Source organism: Terrapene carolina, unplaced genomic scaffold (assembly GCF_002925995.2).
Source record: "Terrapene carolina triunguis isolate 2854851 unplaced genomic scaffold, T_m_triunguis-2.0 Scaffold88, whole genome shotgun sequence".
NCBI classification, from domain to species: domain Eukaryota; kingdom Metazoa; phylum Chordata; order Testudines; family Emydidae; genus Terrapene; species Terrapene triunguis.
Window position 1 is genome coordinate 2,511,136 of NW_020664439.1, and position 15,533 is coordinate 2,526,668.

At 45.5% G+C, this 15,533-nt stretch overlaps 1 protein-coding gene across 1 annotated transcript in view; it reads left to right on the forward strand.

Moving 5' to 3' along the window:
* Positions 1-9,931, forward strand: part of SAG (S-antigen visual arrestin) — a 30,206-nt gene extending 20,275 nt beyond the window's left edge. The window contains exon 16 of the mRNA XM_026650174.1: positions 9,494-9,931. Coding sequence (XP_026505959.1) covers positions 9,494-9,699 — 206 coding nt within the window. The 3' untranslated portion in view covers positions 9,700-9,931. The remainder of the gene's footprint in view (positions 1-9,493) is intronic.
* Positions 9,932-15,533: the final 5,602 nt, after the last annotated feature.

Below are 15,533 nucleotides of genomic sequence, written 5' to 3' on the forward strand. Positions count from 1 at the left end.
TCTTGGCTAATAGCCATTGATGGACCTACCCTCCGTAAACGTATCTAATTCTTTTTTGAACCCAGTTATGCTTTTGGCTTCACAACATCCCCCTGACAATAAGTTCCACAAGTTGACTGTGCGTTGGGTGAAGAAATACTTCCTGGTTTGTTTTTAAACCTGATGCCTTTGATTTCATTGGTTGATCCCTGGTTCTTGTGTCAAGGGATGGGGTAAATTACACGTCCCTATTCATTTTCTCCACATCAGTCATGATTTTATAGACCTCTATCATATTAAACCCCTCCTCCCCCAGCAGAAGAATCTCCTCCTGAGCAGGGAAGAGACCTGAACTGAGTTTGCTGTGCCAGATAACCTCAAAACATATGTAATGGGCAGGTGGGTGCTGAGGTAATATTATGTTAAACTCTATTATTCCCACCCTATTTCCTGCACTTCAGTTTTACCTTTTTGCTGCAGCACATGTCAGAGTTCTGTCTCTTCCAAAATGTTCGGAAAGCATTACACAGAGTTAAATCTCAGGGCTATTGTATGTAAAACCTTGAATATAGTTAACAGTCCCTAGTCAGCTTCAAAGAAAGAGAGCATCATACAGTTTCTTAGTAATCAAACACTTAATACACACAAACATTGTAAATAGCATTTGGAATAACTATGAATAACTTTTAAACAAAAGCTATGAGATAGTAAAAATACTTGCGCTTTGGTATCTAATATCTAGCTCTTATATAGCACTTTTCGACAGTAGACAAACTTCTCCATTTTGTTACTTTTACACATTTAAATGCAAGATTTCAATATTTACAAAACACTTACAATTCTCTGTTTTTAACCTGCACACACAAACACCTCCCCTCTGATTTTCTTTCAGACATGATTTCTCAGGCTTTATCGTATGGCCATAATATATAGTGTGTGTGTCACCTGGACTCTTCAGAGCTTGAGAAGAAGGGCAGTCTCTCTCTGCTTTCCAAATGTGTGTCAGCCTTGTCAGCAAACAAGTCTGGGATTCTTATAGCTAGCAAAATTCCAGTCCTTGGATTAATAGTTGACTGGTTTCAGTTGCTGGTAAAACAGAAATCTGTAGCCTGTATCCAGAGTGGTACAAGCCCTCAAAGCAGACACCATCTCTTGGTCAATTAGCTACTGAGTCCCCAGGGCTGTCTTCAACTACTGTATTTATAACCTTTCCCCCATGAGCTCTGACTGGCTCAGCTCTCAGATGGTGCATATGTGAGGAACCTGCAAGGCTGCTTGTCCTAAATGGAACCTTCCTAATGGGCGCCGACTTCCCCTCTTTCCCCTGGGTGCTCGGCCCCCACTCTGCCCCTAGCCCCGCCCCCACTCCACCCCTTCCATGAGGCCCCACCCCCATTCCAACCCCTTCCCCAAAGTCCCCGCCCCAACTCTGCCCCCTCCCTGCCCCATTCCAACTCCTTCCCCAAATCCCTGCCCCGGCCCCACCTCCTCCCCTGAGCGTGCCATGTTCCCACTCTTCCCTCCCCCACCCCCGAGCGTGCTAACGCTGCCAAACAGTTATTTGGCAGCGGCCGGGCGGGAAGCACTGGGAGGTAGGCGAAGGAGCGGAGACACGGCATGCTCGGGGGGGAGGAGGAGGTGGGGCAGGGGAGCAGGGGAGCTTGGCTGCCAGTGGGTGCAGAGCACCCACTAATTTTTCCCCATGGGTGCTCCAGCCCCAGAGCACCCACTGAGTCGGTGCCTATGCGAGGCCTCTTATGCCACTTCAGAAACAGGTACTGAGCCTATCTAATAACTGACACACCTTATTGCTAGATGTTTCTAGGCCCTTCTAGCTGAGTTGCCCTGCCTTCTGCATGTGTGCAGAGACAGTATTCAAAGAAAAATTCCTTGCTTCTCCACTGCTTCTCTCCCTGTCTTTGGGCCCGCAAAATAAATAAATTAAATGCCCAAAGCTAAAGCACGGCATTATGTGCAATCCTGTTGTGCCCAAGAACATAGCTATTGCTCTTTGGGATGGAGCGAGAACTACAGGACAAGTTTAGCAAAGAGGTGATGCCAAGTCAAATGAGCAAACCAACCCTGATGTACCGAAAGGAAAGGGTCAGAGGGGACAAAAGGGAAGGGTTCTGTAGAGATGGGCATTTTGTCCTAAACTGTAACCCCCACTTGAAAGGGACAGACATCGATCCTGTCTTCTTTAATCTGCTTTGAATTAGAGGAGGACACTGGTACCGAGAGAGAGAAAACACAAATCAGGGCACAGACTAAACGTCCTATCCATGTTAATTTTGCCCTTGTTAGGAAGTGAAACTCAGTTCCAGCTAACATGGCTCTGGATAGGGTGTAATGTTTTCATAGAGCTGTTCAAGGCTGGGTAGTGACCTGGTCTAAAAAGAGTAATCTAATTTTTTAAAACATATTTGTATTAAAGCCATGCCCGGCCAAGGCAGCCAGCACGCCGCGAACTGAAGGAATTTCTAAAACTGTTTGTCATACTAGATTTCCCTTTGATGGGAATCTTAAACTGCACGACAGAGAAGGAAAAATGCCACACCAAATTCGTAGGCAGAACTATAACTAGCGAGACACCTAGTGGCCATAAAGTATATGGCAGGATATGCTGAATAAATAAGACAGCGGAGCTCAATATTCTAACTCCATGATAAGAAGTTGAGCCACCAAATCAAAACAAAAAACTAAAGCATTTGAACTAAATGCTTGCTCCATAGCAGTGTTAAGGAGACACATGGCTCCACAAATATATGAGAAACACCAGACTCTAAGCTTCGCACATTGACTTCAGGGGAGGGAATGAGTAACAAACGGTTTGTTACTCCTCAAGCAAGCAGATTAAAGAAGACAGTGTTGCCAACTGTTGTGACTTTATCATCATGAGTGTTGTCATGTTTTGGAGTCTTTCTTAGAAGCCTCAATGGCTGGAATCAAGAGCGCATGAGAATCTCACCTTTCATTTACAATATTTCTAACTCTCATGGCTGCAGAGAAAAGCTTGAAAATATTAGCGAGTATAACCTGAGGGCTCAAAGCAGGAGGCAAATCAAAAACCCAAAATCCCATGGATTTTTTTTTTTAATTGCATGATTTTTTGTGTGTGGCATGGTGCGTTTTTTGAACGCTTGCTGTCAGCAAAGCCCTCTTCTACTTCCCCACACTTCAGGCAGATAATTTTGGCAGAAGACTGTAGAGTATCAGGAGAAATGGAGGGCAGGCAGATATCACATCTGAATAGATGCAGAGTGCTTCAAATTAAGACCGCTTCCACATTTGCAAGAAGTTGGCACATACTCTTTCAATGCATGTGTATAAAATATAAAAATAGGGCACCTTCATACACACGTGGAGGGGAGGGGGGGAAGACGTTATAAGGGACATTGTGCCAACATTGTATTTGTAATAAACTTCCTAATTTTGGAAAATTTCCATTGCTGATCACCATTTAAATAGAATATCATACGGGTTTTTAAACTAAAGATTGCTTTACAGAAATCAGAACTATTTTTTCCTTCTCCCCTCTTGATGTTTATAAGGGTCTTTCCAGCAAGGGAGAAACTGATTAACTGTGCAGAGGAAACAGTGGAAATGACTGGAGATCTTCAAGGGTAACATTTTTCAAGTGTCTAAGTGATTAAGGAGCCAAAGTCTCATTGAAAATTCATAGGATTTTTCAGCTCCAGAGTCATGTAGAGCACAATTTTTGAAAATGTCTGAGTCCCATTGTCTTAGGAGACCCTGAGTCATTTTTGAAAGCAAAACAAAGCTCCTAAATCATCTAGGTACTTTTGCAAACTTCACTCAAATTGCTATCAAATGCACAATGTAAATAAACGGGGTTTGGGGGTGGGAACACTTACTAACTTTTCAGTTCTAGTGACTTCAGTAGATATATTTTCAGACATAATTGTTTGGTTTTTTTTTTTTTTAAGTTCACTATGTTTCTTTAAATTATTCCCCAAAAACATTACCACAACTAAGGGTTTGTCTTCACTGCAGTGTTGGGTCAAGATATAACTTGTGTTACCCCTAACCCGCTTCCTGTCCACAAATACATCTGTAGCTCGAATTAAAGGGTGCTTTAAACTCAAGCTAGCTGGCCCGTCTGGGTGTGAGCTGAAGTTTCAGTGTTGCTGATGTTCAAGCTAATAATGTAGTGACCAGCTACAGGCTCCAGCTACTGTTTGCACAACTCCTCAGATACTAATCCAATTGCTTTGTGTAGCTTGCCTGTCCTTTTGCAGTGTGGCCACTCTTACTTGAGCTAGGCTAACTTGACTGTACTGATTCAGGCTAGGTGTTGCAGTGAAGATGAGCCCTAAGTGTAACAAACAGTGAGCACATCTGTATGTATACCATGGCTAACATTGGGAATCAAATCTGATTTGTTGCAAAATAGCACTCTAGATGGACTTGCACTCCTGTGGACGCAGATACTTGGGATTAGTTTATCTGACTAGGAGAGTGTAATACTTCGTCCTACTGTGCATGAGCTTTGGGCCTGATCCCAGCAAAGATACTTCTTTCTTGATACCTAATTGTTACTCCTGTAATTCAAATAGAATGGGAATTGAAGATTACAGGTTTGATTGATGCAGACAGCTGTGGTGTTTGTTTGGAGCTACAGTTCATTACATAAGCATGTGTGCGCACGTGCCCTCATGTTCAAACATTCAGCAACCTAACAATGGAAGTAGGCCTGGTGCCTCTATGGGAAAATGCTAATGCCAGAGCCATGGGGTCTTCCTCTTACTTCAATCCAGTCTCAGCCAGAGTATAGATCTGTTTTTTTTCTTGGCCTTAAAAAGGATACATTGGAAATTCAGGATTGCAAAACATCCCTCTCAAACGCTTCACCACCACATCCTCTTACCAAAGATGCAGCCCATATATCATTTGCTAAATCACAGTCCTCTCTAACAGTTCATTTTTAGGTTATCATACAGATGAAAATAGTAGATTTTCTATAACTTAATAACAGGACAGACTCGCCAATAATTGTGTGGGGAACCCTAAAAGCAGTTAATTGGGGAAAGAAATGCCTTCACTTCAAAAAAGTAAACACAATGAACAAAATAAAGTCCCTTTGAAACCTGCATAGCAGATTTAGAAACACAACATGAGTGTGTTTTAGGGTCCCAGAATAGAGAATAAAACCTACCAAATTAAGATGGTAAACTGAAAATCTTTCCAGATCCTGCAGTTTCTGGCTTCCTGTATTATCTCTAGTCACTATTCCTGTTAGTGATTTCGTGCTTTTGATTTGTGATAGTGATTCCACCAGTTTTTCACTGAACTCTGAGAAAAAAGATGTGCTTCATTAGTTCCAAATTAGATGTTATTTCATTAAGTGGATCAAAAGTTAATTGCAGAGACTGAGCTGCAGCAAACAGTGTTTAGGGAATCTAGAAGCACCAGGAGATAGACTCAGGCTACGTCTTCACTACGGGGGGGGGGAGGTCGATTTAAGATATGCAAATTCAGCTACGCGAATAGCGTAGCTGAATTCGACGTATCGCAGCCGACTTACCCCGCTGTAAGGACGGTGGCAAAATCGACCTCCGCGGCTTCCCGTCGAGGGCGCTTACTCCCACCTCCGCTGGTGGAGTAAGAGCGTTGATTCGGGGATCGACTGTCGCGTCCCGACGAGACGCGATAATTCGATCCCTGAGAGGTCGATTTCTACCCGCCGATTCAGGCGGGTAGTGTAGACCTAGCCTAATTCTTTTAGCTGATTGTGCAACCTCTAAGAGGGATAGATAAATGCATTTATGTGTGGGGACTTTGAGATCAGTTGTTGTCCTCATCTTTTCTGTTCCCTTCATTATTGCTGATGAGCTAAAAGTTACCAATTGTCTGTTATGCCTCCCTACTTACTTTGCTGTCTCGTTTTTTTGGGGGGGGAGGGGGGGAAGGGCGGGATGCAATTGAGAAACAGGAAGGAGATCATATTATAAAGCCAAAAATATAGTGGGATTAAAATGCCAGGGGAGAAAACTATATTAAGATACCCTCAGTGGGCTGGGCTAAGCTAATTCCACCTCTGTTTCTCCCCCTGCCCCATCACCACCCAAAAAACTCACCCAGGATTATACAGGGTCAGAGTAAATAGAATGTATCCAGTATCAGCATGTTTATTTGTGCAGGGATGAATTGAGCCTAGGGAATCTCAAACATAGTGTGAAGCAGAGGAAGCAGTCGAGGGTTTGGTCTCTTTCTCTCACCACATTTTCTACTGGTCTATGCTGGCACAGCTCCATTTAAATAAATGGAGCTGTGCTGAGTTGCATCAGCAGATTTTGTCCCTTAAATGTGTTTATAAATGATACAGTGCTGTTTTGAAAGTTAAAAGCTTATATCGGAAGTGTAGGGCTATTGCTAACTATTCTCTCCTTTTTTATTTCTATGCCTGGGGGACGGACAGGAACGGATTACTACCTTTCCTTTCTCAGATTTCTGTATAGTCTCAGTGCCTTGGATTTCTCATACAGTGTGTACACATTGGTTGCATCTCTTTAAACCTTATTTCATACCTGTAATATACTTAGCTACATAGTAACTTTTCAAAAATTACTAAAATTGAAAAAAATATCAGTAAACATGCTCCGCCACCTCCCCCCAAGAACTAGGAGAGGATAAAAATCAGGCTTATAATAGAAATTACCATCTGTCCCAACTTTAATTCTATAGATTTATTGCTCTGATTGCACAATGCAAGCTTATAGCACCATGTGATGAAATACTATTTTTTGTCCTGCGAGACAACTCCCCCCACCCGCCTCAAATCTGAAAGGCCGAGTTGTAGTTATTTAGATGTTGGATTGTTGCAAGAAATTGCATAGCCTTGTTCAGGCTCTTGAGAACTTTAGCTACATGATAATTGTACATGAACTAAGAGGCTAAGAATGACATTGCATCGGCGCAAGAATCTGGCCCAAGCCCTGCTAGTGTGTGTTGGCCTTTAGCAAATGAGCCTGTAGGAAGGAAAGGCTGCTTTAAGCTAAAATTAGTATAATTGCGTCTTTCGGAGCATAATCTTACCTAGCAGTGTGTCATGGGTGTTATGGTGCTGCATATAGCACAGTACCTACCTATGTAACTCGTCTCCTGACAATCTCTAAATCTGACTAAAACCCCTGCCTGTTATATAAAATTGACTGCGTACTGCACTTGTGGATACCACTAAGCTTCGCCCACATCAGTGATGTCATCGTTTCCTTAGTAACTATCATACTTCAAATGGGAGAAAAAGCAAAAGACTGTATTTAAAGAAAAAAATTTAACACCACTGATTCAAAAGCAAAACGGTGTGTGATGGCAGTTCTAAAAGTATTGCTCTAAATATTTAATTTCCAACTCATTTCAATTGAGCATGGACCATTGGGTGAGATTCATACATCCCAGATTTCTTAATGGAGTCAATGAGTACAGTAAATGACCCTCTGAGTATGAAATACAAACACAGACCCATGCTTTAAAAAAGGATCCACTAATTTTAGGCGGTTCTGTTTATGGGTGCTGGGTCTGATGCACTTTAAAGGCCTGGTTTTCAGAAGTGCTGAGAATCATCCGTTCATTGACTTCAGCTGGAGTTGTGGGTGCTTAACACCACTGGGAGTCAAGAGCTCAGTGTCCTGAGTTGGCACCAAGTTACTAAGACACCCAGAATCAGACACTGACCACTTCTGGGACAGTCTGGCCTAGCTGGCTGCAGTTAAGCTCGGGGGGATGGGTGGGTGATGCAGCTGTCACTGGGTGAACTAAAGTGACCAGAAAAGCAGACACCCTCCCCTCCCCCCCAAAACAAAACAAAAAAAACCCTCCACCACCACAACACAGTACACTATGCTTAATCACTGCTTTATGGAGAGACCGCTGAAGGCACCAAGTTAGCCAAAGGGAAGCGAGCAGCAATGAATGCTGCCTCATTGGGAAAGCATAGGTTAAAATCCTATCGTGTGAATGCATTCAGCTAGTGCCAAAGGGTTAAGTGTAAGATTTAAGCAAGTGTAAAATTCTGAGCTCTGCACTTTAAAATAAAAGCTGCCAAAGAAAAGAGCTGAAATGGGGTCCCTACCACTTTGTCTTCTGTACAGCGTTTGATTTAATTGACTTACTTCTTCTGGTTCAGGCTGGCTACTTAAATAAGAGTGACAGACCAATTAAGAGGAACACCGTGTCACAAAACAGTATCACCTCTGTTTGGTGCTAATAGGTGAGCCCACAGACGCCTTTCACAGCAGTTGTTCCTAGCAAGCCAGTGTGGGAAGTTCTTTTTTAGCTCCTTAGCCCCTTTGATGTCTGAGCTCTGCTGATGGAATATGTTTCCACTAAGAGCTTTAGTTCCATAATTATACTGGAATAAACTCTCTTATTCCAGACTGAGGGCAGGTCTACACTATGGGGCACAGTCGATCTTAGTTACATAACTCCAGCTACGTGAATAGCTTAGGTTGACTTTTTGCGGTGTCTACACCGCGCTGGGTCAACAAGAGAAACTCTCCCATCGACTTACCTTATGCGTCTCGTTCCGGAGTCGACCGGAGAGCGAGTAGCGGTCGATTTAGCGGGTCTTCAACCCCCGGTGGATCGATCGCCGTGCATTGATTCCCCCAGTAAGTGGAGTCAAGCCCTGAGCGTCCACATGGGGAGTTATGCTGATATAGCTATAGCTATGGTATAGTTACTCTGCTGTAGCTATGCCAGTCAGTTTCCACATGTAAACAGGCCCTAAAGTGATTTAATTTTGCTTCATCCGGGCACCATTATTTTATGCACTGAGATAGAGTTCATGACATAAGGTTTTTCTGGGTTGCTCCTCAAGCTCCAGAAAAAAACACCAGTTCCTAAACAAGTTATCTTTTTGTCTCTTCTTATTTTGTGAGATTCCTGTTTAGCTTTAGAGTAAACTCTATTCTAACCCTCTGCTGTGTCTCCTCTTTCCTTTTTTATGCGTGCTGGTAATTACAGTGATGGAGAGGTATGAAGCTTCTTTTTAATATTGTCCCGCTGGTCATTCTAGCTCCTGGTGAATTAACGCATCTGAAATTCCCCTAGTCTTGTCCAGAACCGTAATGTAGAATGAGCAAGATGAGACCGGTTCCACAGGCTAATTCTAGTAGTCTGTAAAGGCCCTTCCTGTTTCCAAGCTGTCCAGCTGGAGATGATGCTATTCAGCAGGGAAGGACATGTTACAGCATTTAGTAAACTTCCATGGCTACTATCCTGACTGGTGTAGAAAACACCTGCTGACTGCTGTCCCAGCTGGCTCAACAGGGCTGGGTTGTAGGCATGTGATCCAAAGCCCATTGAAGTCAATGGAAAGACACCATTGATTTCAGGGGGCTTTGGTTCAGGACTTAAGACACCACTGGTGAAGTGAGAGGGCACTGCATGTAAGGGGAAGAGAGAAGTGACGATGAAGGGCTCCCAGTGGAAAACTGAGCTCAGTATAAAGGGGGTATGCCGTTTTGAAAGGCCTGTCTTTCCTTCATTTCAGTGCCCAGGATGAAGACCTGGTATTTGAGGAGTTTTCTCGTCAACAGCTGCAACATTTGGATGAAGATGAGAATAAGGCTGTTTCTCCAAATGATGAGTGATTTGGAGAACAGGCTTCTGGAGGAGCTACGGGGTCTGATGGTAGTTACAAACACGTTAGGATGTAGTTTTTTGTTTGTATTAAACTGCCAGGTCTTGCTGTCGTAATGTGATATCTCTAGGTGCGCTGTCAGCAGCAGGGATCAAACTCTGGAGCAGTGGATCTAAAAGCATGATCCTCTCCTGCCTGGACTAAAAGACCTGGCTTTGTTAGCCAAAGGATGTAGCAGACTCAAACCTCTGTGGTTCAGCCACTAGAGATGAACAGAGAGGATAATGAGTCAATGTTTATTTACGATGCTACCAAATAAAAAGGTTATTAAAGCCAAGCTGATGATGATTTTGTAGCGTCTGAATTTTCTCCTAGTTTGCTTAGCTTAATGTTAGATCAAAGAGCCACTGACTCAAAAGTTCTAGTTAATTAAGTTCTGGTGATCTTGACCAACAAACTCCTTGTGTAATCTGAGCAAGGGGAGGAATGGTTTGAAGGGTTACCTAGCCAGCCCTTGGTGATGTGCTAGAGCCCCTCAATGGCTTACAAGAAGCTGCTGTTTGTTTTTCTTTTGATCACTTTTGCATCTAAATTCTGTCAAGGTCATTGAATAAGATTTGCATTGAGAGTCCAGCCCCTGCCATAAAGCATGCAGTTTACTTCCCTTTCTGAAGGACTGCAATCTAGCACTAGCAAAATCTGATAATGTTTTGTGATCTCATGATCGTTGCTTCAATCCTGTTTTTTTTTTTTTTCCCCAGTGGTTCTCAGCCAGAGCTTTGTCTCTAGTCAGCAGTATATTTTGCAAAACTTATTCTGCGCTGCTTGTAATGCTGTGCTACACTGCTCATTTAACAAGGTGGAAAACAGCCACCTTAGTAAAGATGGATGAGCAATCTGCATTGTGCATTAAACCGAAGGTTTTACCCCATTAACCAAAACTCCTGCACACAAACAGGAATTGCCGTAACAGATCAGACCAGGGTTTCATGTAGTCCAGTACCGTGTCCGACAGTGGCTAATATTGGATGCTTCTGAGGTAGGTGCAATAAAACCCAAAAGCTGGACAATTATGTAATAATTTTTCCCATGGGCAGGTTTCTTCCCAACATCCATCTGTTAGAGACTGGCTTGTGTGCCCTAAAGCGTGAGTGTTTATGTTCTTCCAAACTTTGGATTTTTTTAAAGATACTATCTATTGTTTCTCTGCATGTTCTCATTATCCAGGTAACTGTCTAAACTTTTCTTGAATCTTGCTGAGCTCTTGACCTCAGTGATTCCTTGAGGCAATGAGTTCCACTGGCTAACTGCTGTGTGTGTGTGTGTGTGTGTATGTATGTGTGTGTATATATATATATATATGAATATGAGAGAGGGAAAAAAAAATATCCTTTTTGGTTCTAAATATGGTGCCTGTCAATTTAATCAAATGTCATTGTACCAGGGTGACTTGCCCCATTAAGAGCTCGAGGCTGGGGCCACCTAACCCCAGTTACTAAGAGAGCACACATGAGCAGGGGTTACCTGATTCCACTGTAAAGAGCAGCAAGAAGAAGCCAGGCTCTAGTCCTGCACTGGGAGAGTGAGTTTGTTCCCAGGAAGAACAGAGTGTGGATAGAAGCTGCTGAAGTGAGTGGGGGTCAGCAGAGAAACCTGGGGCATGAGACACAAGCCCGGAAATGGACTTGAGAACTTTGTTGAATGTTTTGTTAATTTAACAAACCAGAACCCAAGAAGGGCTATGAAGGGACAAAAGGGTTTGTGATTTACTGAAAAAGCCCCTTGAAGGGGGAAACTGAGGCAAGGGGACTTCCCAGAGGCTAGGTGGGAGGTGCTTGGGAGACCACCCAATGACAGTCCCTAATTTAATTTCTCCCTCCATCATGTCCTGCATGGTGATCTCAAATTCACTAATATGAATCTGTGCTTCCTACTCCAGGCATGGGAAGATGCGATTAAGCAGTTTCTTATCTGGGTCTTAGTTCAGCTAACAGGAGAGGACCCTGTGGAACAGCAGTGGAAACAGGGACACAGAGGCTGTTGAAGTCCTTTTCCTCACCAATGGGCAGTATTTTTCTTGAAAGCCAGCTCTGAGTAGGTGTCATTCTCAACCTGATCCAAATACACTGCGCAGCTGGATGAGGTCAAAGTTGCCCTCTTCCTCGGTTGGGCTTTCTATGGTAATGATAACAGAACATAAACCTCCACCTCAGCTTTCTCCCCAGCCAGGCTGTTCTTAGGGCTTCCTATGTGGCCTCCTTACATCTTCCCTTAGTTCCTTGAGCAGAGGCTGCTGCCATTGCTCATCTGGATTCTGGTGGAGTTAACAAGCCCATTTATCACAATAACTCACAAAAGATCTGAGCAGCTTTATGCAGGGTTCTAATGTTCCCTAACAGGGTGCGTTAAAAGAAGAGCCTGGGTACTCCCTCTACCCCAATCAAAGTAGGTCCACACTGCATGCTGCTTCTGATGGCAGGTAGCTCACATATGCGTATAGCTCTCTAGCACGGGTATAAATAGCAGTGTAGCTGTGAGGCATGGCTTAGGGTAGTAAAGACATGCCTGAAGGATGGGGGTGTGTGAGTATGTACCATATATGCTCTCTGCTTGCCCAAGCCAGGCCTCCCCATCTGCACTGCTATTAGCAGTGTAGCGTCCTGTTGCAAGAGACTTCCCTCCCCCTAGGAAAAGACTTCCCAGTGGGGAAAGGCTCTGACAGTGGGGAGAAGCTGAAACCTTTCCCTGCTGCTTTCCCCCTGCTGGAACCTTTCCCTGACGCATGCAGTTACACACTGCAGAGTGGGCACAGCCTGCTTTTCACTGTGCCATGTAGCTACACTTACCCTGTGCGCTGCCACCAGCGGTATGCAGTGTAGACATAGCTTCAGAGAGAACTATCTGGTTTGTCATTGCTGAGACTTAGGTTTCTGTGCCTCAGTTAAGGCACCAAAACCAGTCAAAAAACCAAAGCCAGCCATGTCTAGGCTATGACATACCCCAACCATATTAATGCACCTGTGTAACACTGCATTTTAATTTATTTTACTCCATTTTGTCACAACTGTGTTTATCTTTATCAAAGTTGGTGTGATGGGTTCCCCCCATGGTGCCACCTGGAAGTGGGGTACCACTGAGCCCTCTGACCCACCAGCCTGGCTCCCTCTCACACTGTGCTGCTGTGACATTCTGCAAACCTACTCCTGGTCTTACACTCCACCAGCATACACACAGTCAGGGATACGCCCAACTGCACTTACATGCAGGCTCGCTAAACAGCCACTGCATGTGAACCAATAATAGAGAGGCTACAGCCACAATAACAACCAGCCTAGGATCCCAGAGCCATACTGTCCTGCCCTGGTCCAAACCCCAACCAGTATGAATTTATTATCCAGTTCGCCTCCCCCTCCGTGTGGAGAGGAAATGCAACAGTCCCTCTGAGCTAAGATTCCCACGCACTTCACTCCAAACTCACTGGTTTAGATCAAAACATAAAACAAATGTATTAACTACAAAAGATAGCAAACAGATCAAAGCAGATTCCCTAGTAAATAAACAAAAATGAAAACTAAGTCTACCACACTAGTTAAGTGGTTCTCAACCTATTTATCACTGTGGGCTGCATATGCAGCTGTGTGTGTTATGTGGGCCGCATCTACACAATATATATACTACTTGTATGGCGTTGAGGATGTCACATGGGCTGCACATGGGTGCTGTTTGGGCCACAAGTGGCCCACTGGCTGTAGGTTGAGAACCACTGCACTAGCTATATTGAATATGAACTAGCAGTTTCTCACTCTGAGAAATGGTACAAGCAGGCTGCAGATTCTTAAGGCACAAGCTACACTTGTTTTGCAGCTTGGAATCCCCAGGTGTTTCATACACAGGCTAGAAATCTCTTTAGCCTGGGTCCAGCACTTCTCCCCGTTCAGTCTTTGTTCCTCAGGTGTTTCCAGGAGTCTTCTTGTGTGGGGAGTGAAGAACCCAGATAATGTCACTCCCTGCCTTATGTAACTTTAGCATATGGCAGGAACCCTTTGTTTCAAAACTTAGTTCCCAGACCAGTTTGTGGAAAAACACTAAAATCCCAAGATGGAATCCAGAATCGTGTGGCCTGGTCACATGTCCTTGTAGAGTCATAGCAGCTATTACTTACAGGCTATCTGGGGTGTTCTCAGGAAGGCTCACCAGGTGGGAGATAAGCTTCTCATTGCCCTGAATAGGTCCTTCTCAACCATCTATCTAGATTGAAAGCATCTTGTCTACTGAGCATTACCCAGGTGTAACTACATTTGAAGTACAGATACATAGTCGGTATTTGTAACATCAGATACAAAAATGATACATGCATACAAATTAGGATAACCCTATTCAGCAAATCATAACTTTTCCAATGACACCTTACATGACCCATCTTGCATAATGTGCATCATAATAATGCCATAATTATATAATAATATCACTATGAAGACTATGGGGTGCAGTGTCACAGTTGGGTCAAGTGGAAGAGTGATCAATATCCTTTTCTAAGTTTTGCATGTTTTGCTACTAACAGACACATCACTACCCATTTTCTATTGTTCACTGGTAGATTTAATTCCTCTACTGATTTCAACACGGATCTTTGGAGAGGGTCAGATTTTTGTATTCAGAAATGTGGAAAGGCTTTTTTATTTATTCCTCTAGTACAGCGTTTCTCAAACTGGGGTCTGTGGACCCCATACTCCAGGGAGTCTGCTGGCCCTGCTGATCAACTCCCACTCCTCCCTCCCAGTGCCTCCTGCATGCCAGGGAACAGCTGTTCAGTGGCATGCGGGAGGCGCTGGGAGGGATGGGGAGGAGTGGGGATGGGGCACGCTCTGGGGAGGGGGCAGAATCATGTCTGGGGCCACTGGCCCTGATGATCAACTTCTCCCCCTCCCTCCCTCAATTCCTCCCACTCCCTCCCAGTGCCTCCTGCACGCTGGGAGAACAGCTGTTCAGCGGCGTGCGGGAGGCACTGGGAGGAGTGGGGATGGTGCATGCTTGGGGGAGGGTTGGAATCATATCTGGGGCCACTGGCCCCGCTAATCAACTCCTCCCTCTCCCTCCCAGTCAGGGCCGGTGCAAGGAAGTTTCATGCCCTAGGCGAAACTTCCACCTTGCGCCACCCCCACACCCAGCTAACTCCACCCCCTCATGGCAGCTAACCACGCCCCTCCCACCAGAGGAGCCCCCCCGCAGCAGTTACCCCCCCTCTGCAGCTAACCCCACCCGGGGAGCCCCCCTCCACGGCAGCTAACCCCGCTCGCCACCCAACCCCGCCCAGGGAGCCCGCCCCAGCTCACCTCCGGTCCGCCTCCTCCGCTGAGCACGCCGGCGCCGCTCTAATTCTCCTCCCCTCCCAGGCTTGCAGCGCCGATTGGAGGAGAATTAGAGCGGGGGCTGTGCGCTCAGCGGAGGAGGCAGAGTGGAGGTGATCTGGGGCGGGGAGAGGTTCACCTGTGCGCCCCCCCCCGTTACTGCGGGCCCCCCCCCCCGTGCCCCCCCCCACCCCAGCTCACCTCCACTCCACCTCCTCGCCTGAGCAGGCCTTTAGGCGGCCGCCTAGTTTGCCTAGTGGTTGCACCCAGGGCCGGCTTTAGCAGGTGCGGGGCCCCACGCCGGGACGCAAATTGTCTCGCGCACCCCCCACCCCAACTCCGCCCCGGCCCCGCCCCGACTCCGCCCCCTCCCTGCCCCATTGGATCCCTCCCCAAATCCCCGCCCTGGCCCCACCCCCTCACTGCCCCATTGGATCCCTCCCCAAATCCCCGCCCTGGCCCCGCCTCTTCCCCAGCACGCCTCATTCCTCCTCCTAACCCCTCCCTCCCAGGCTTGCGCTGATCAGCTGTATGGCGGCGCAAGTGCTGGAGGGACGGGGGAGAAGCAGGACGCAGCTTTTTTTTTTTTTTTTTTTTTTTTT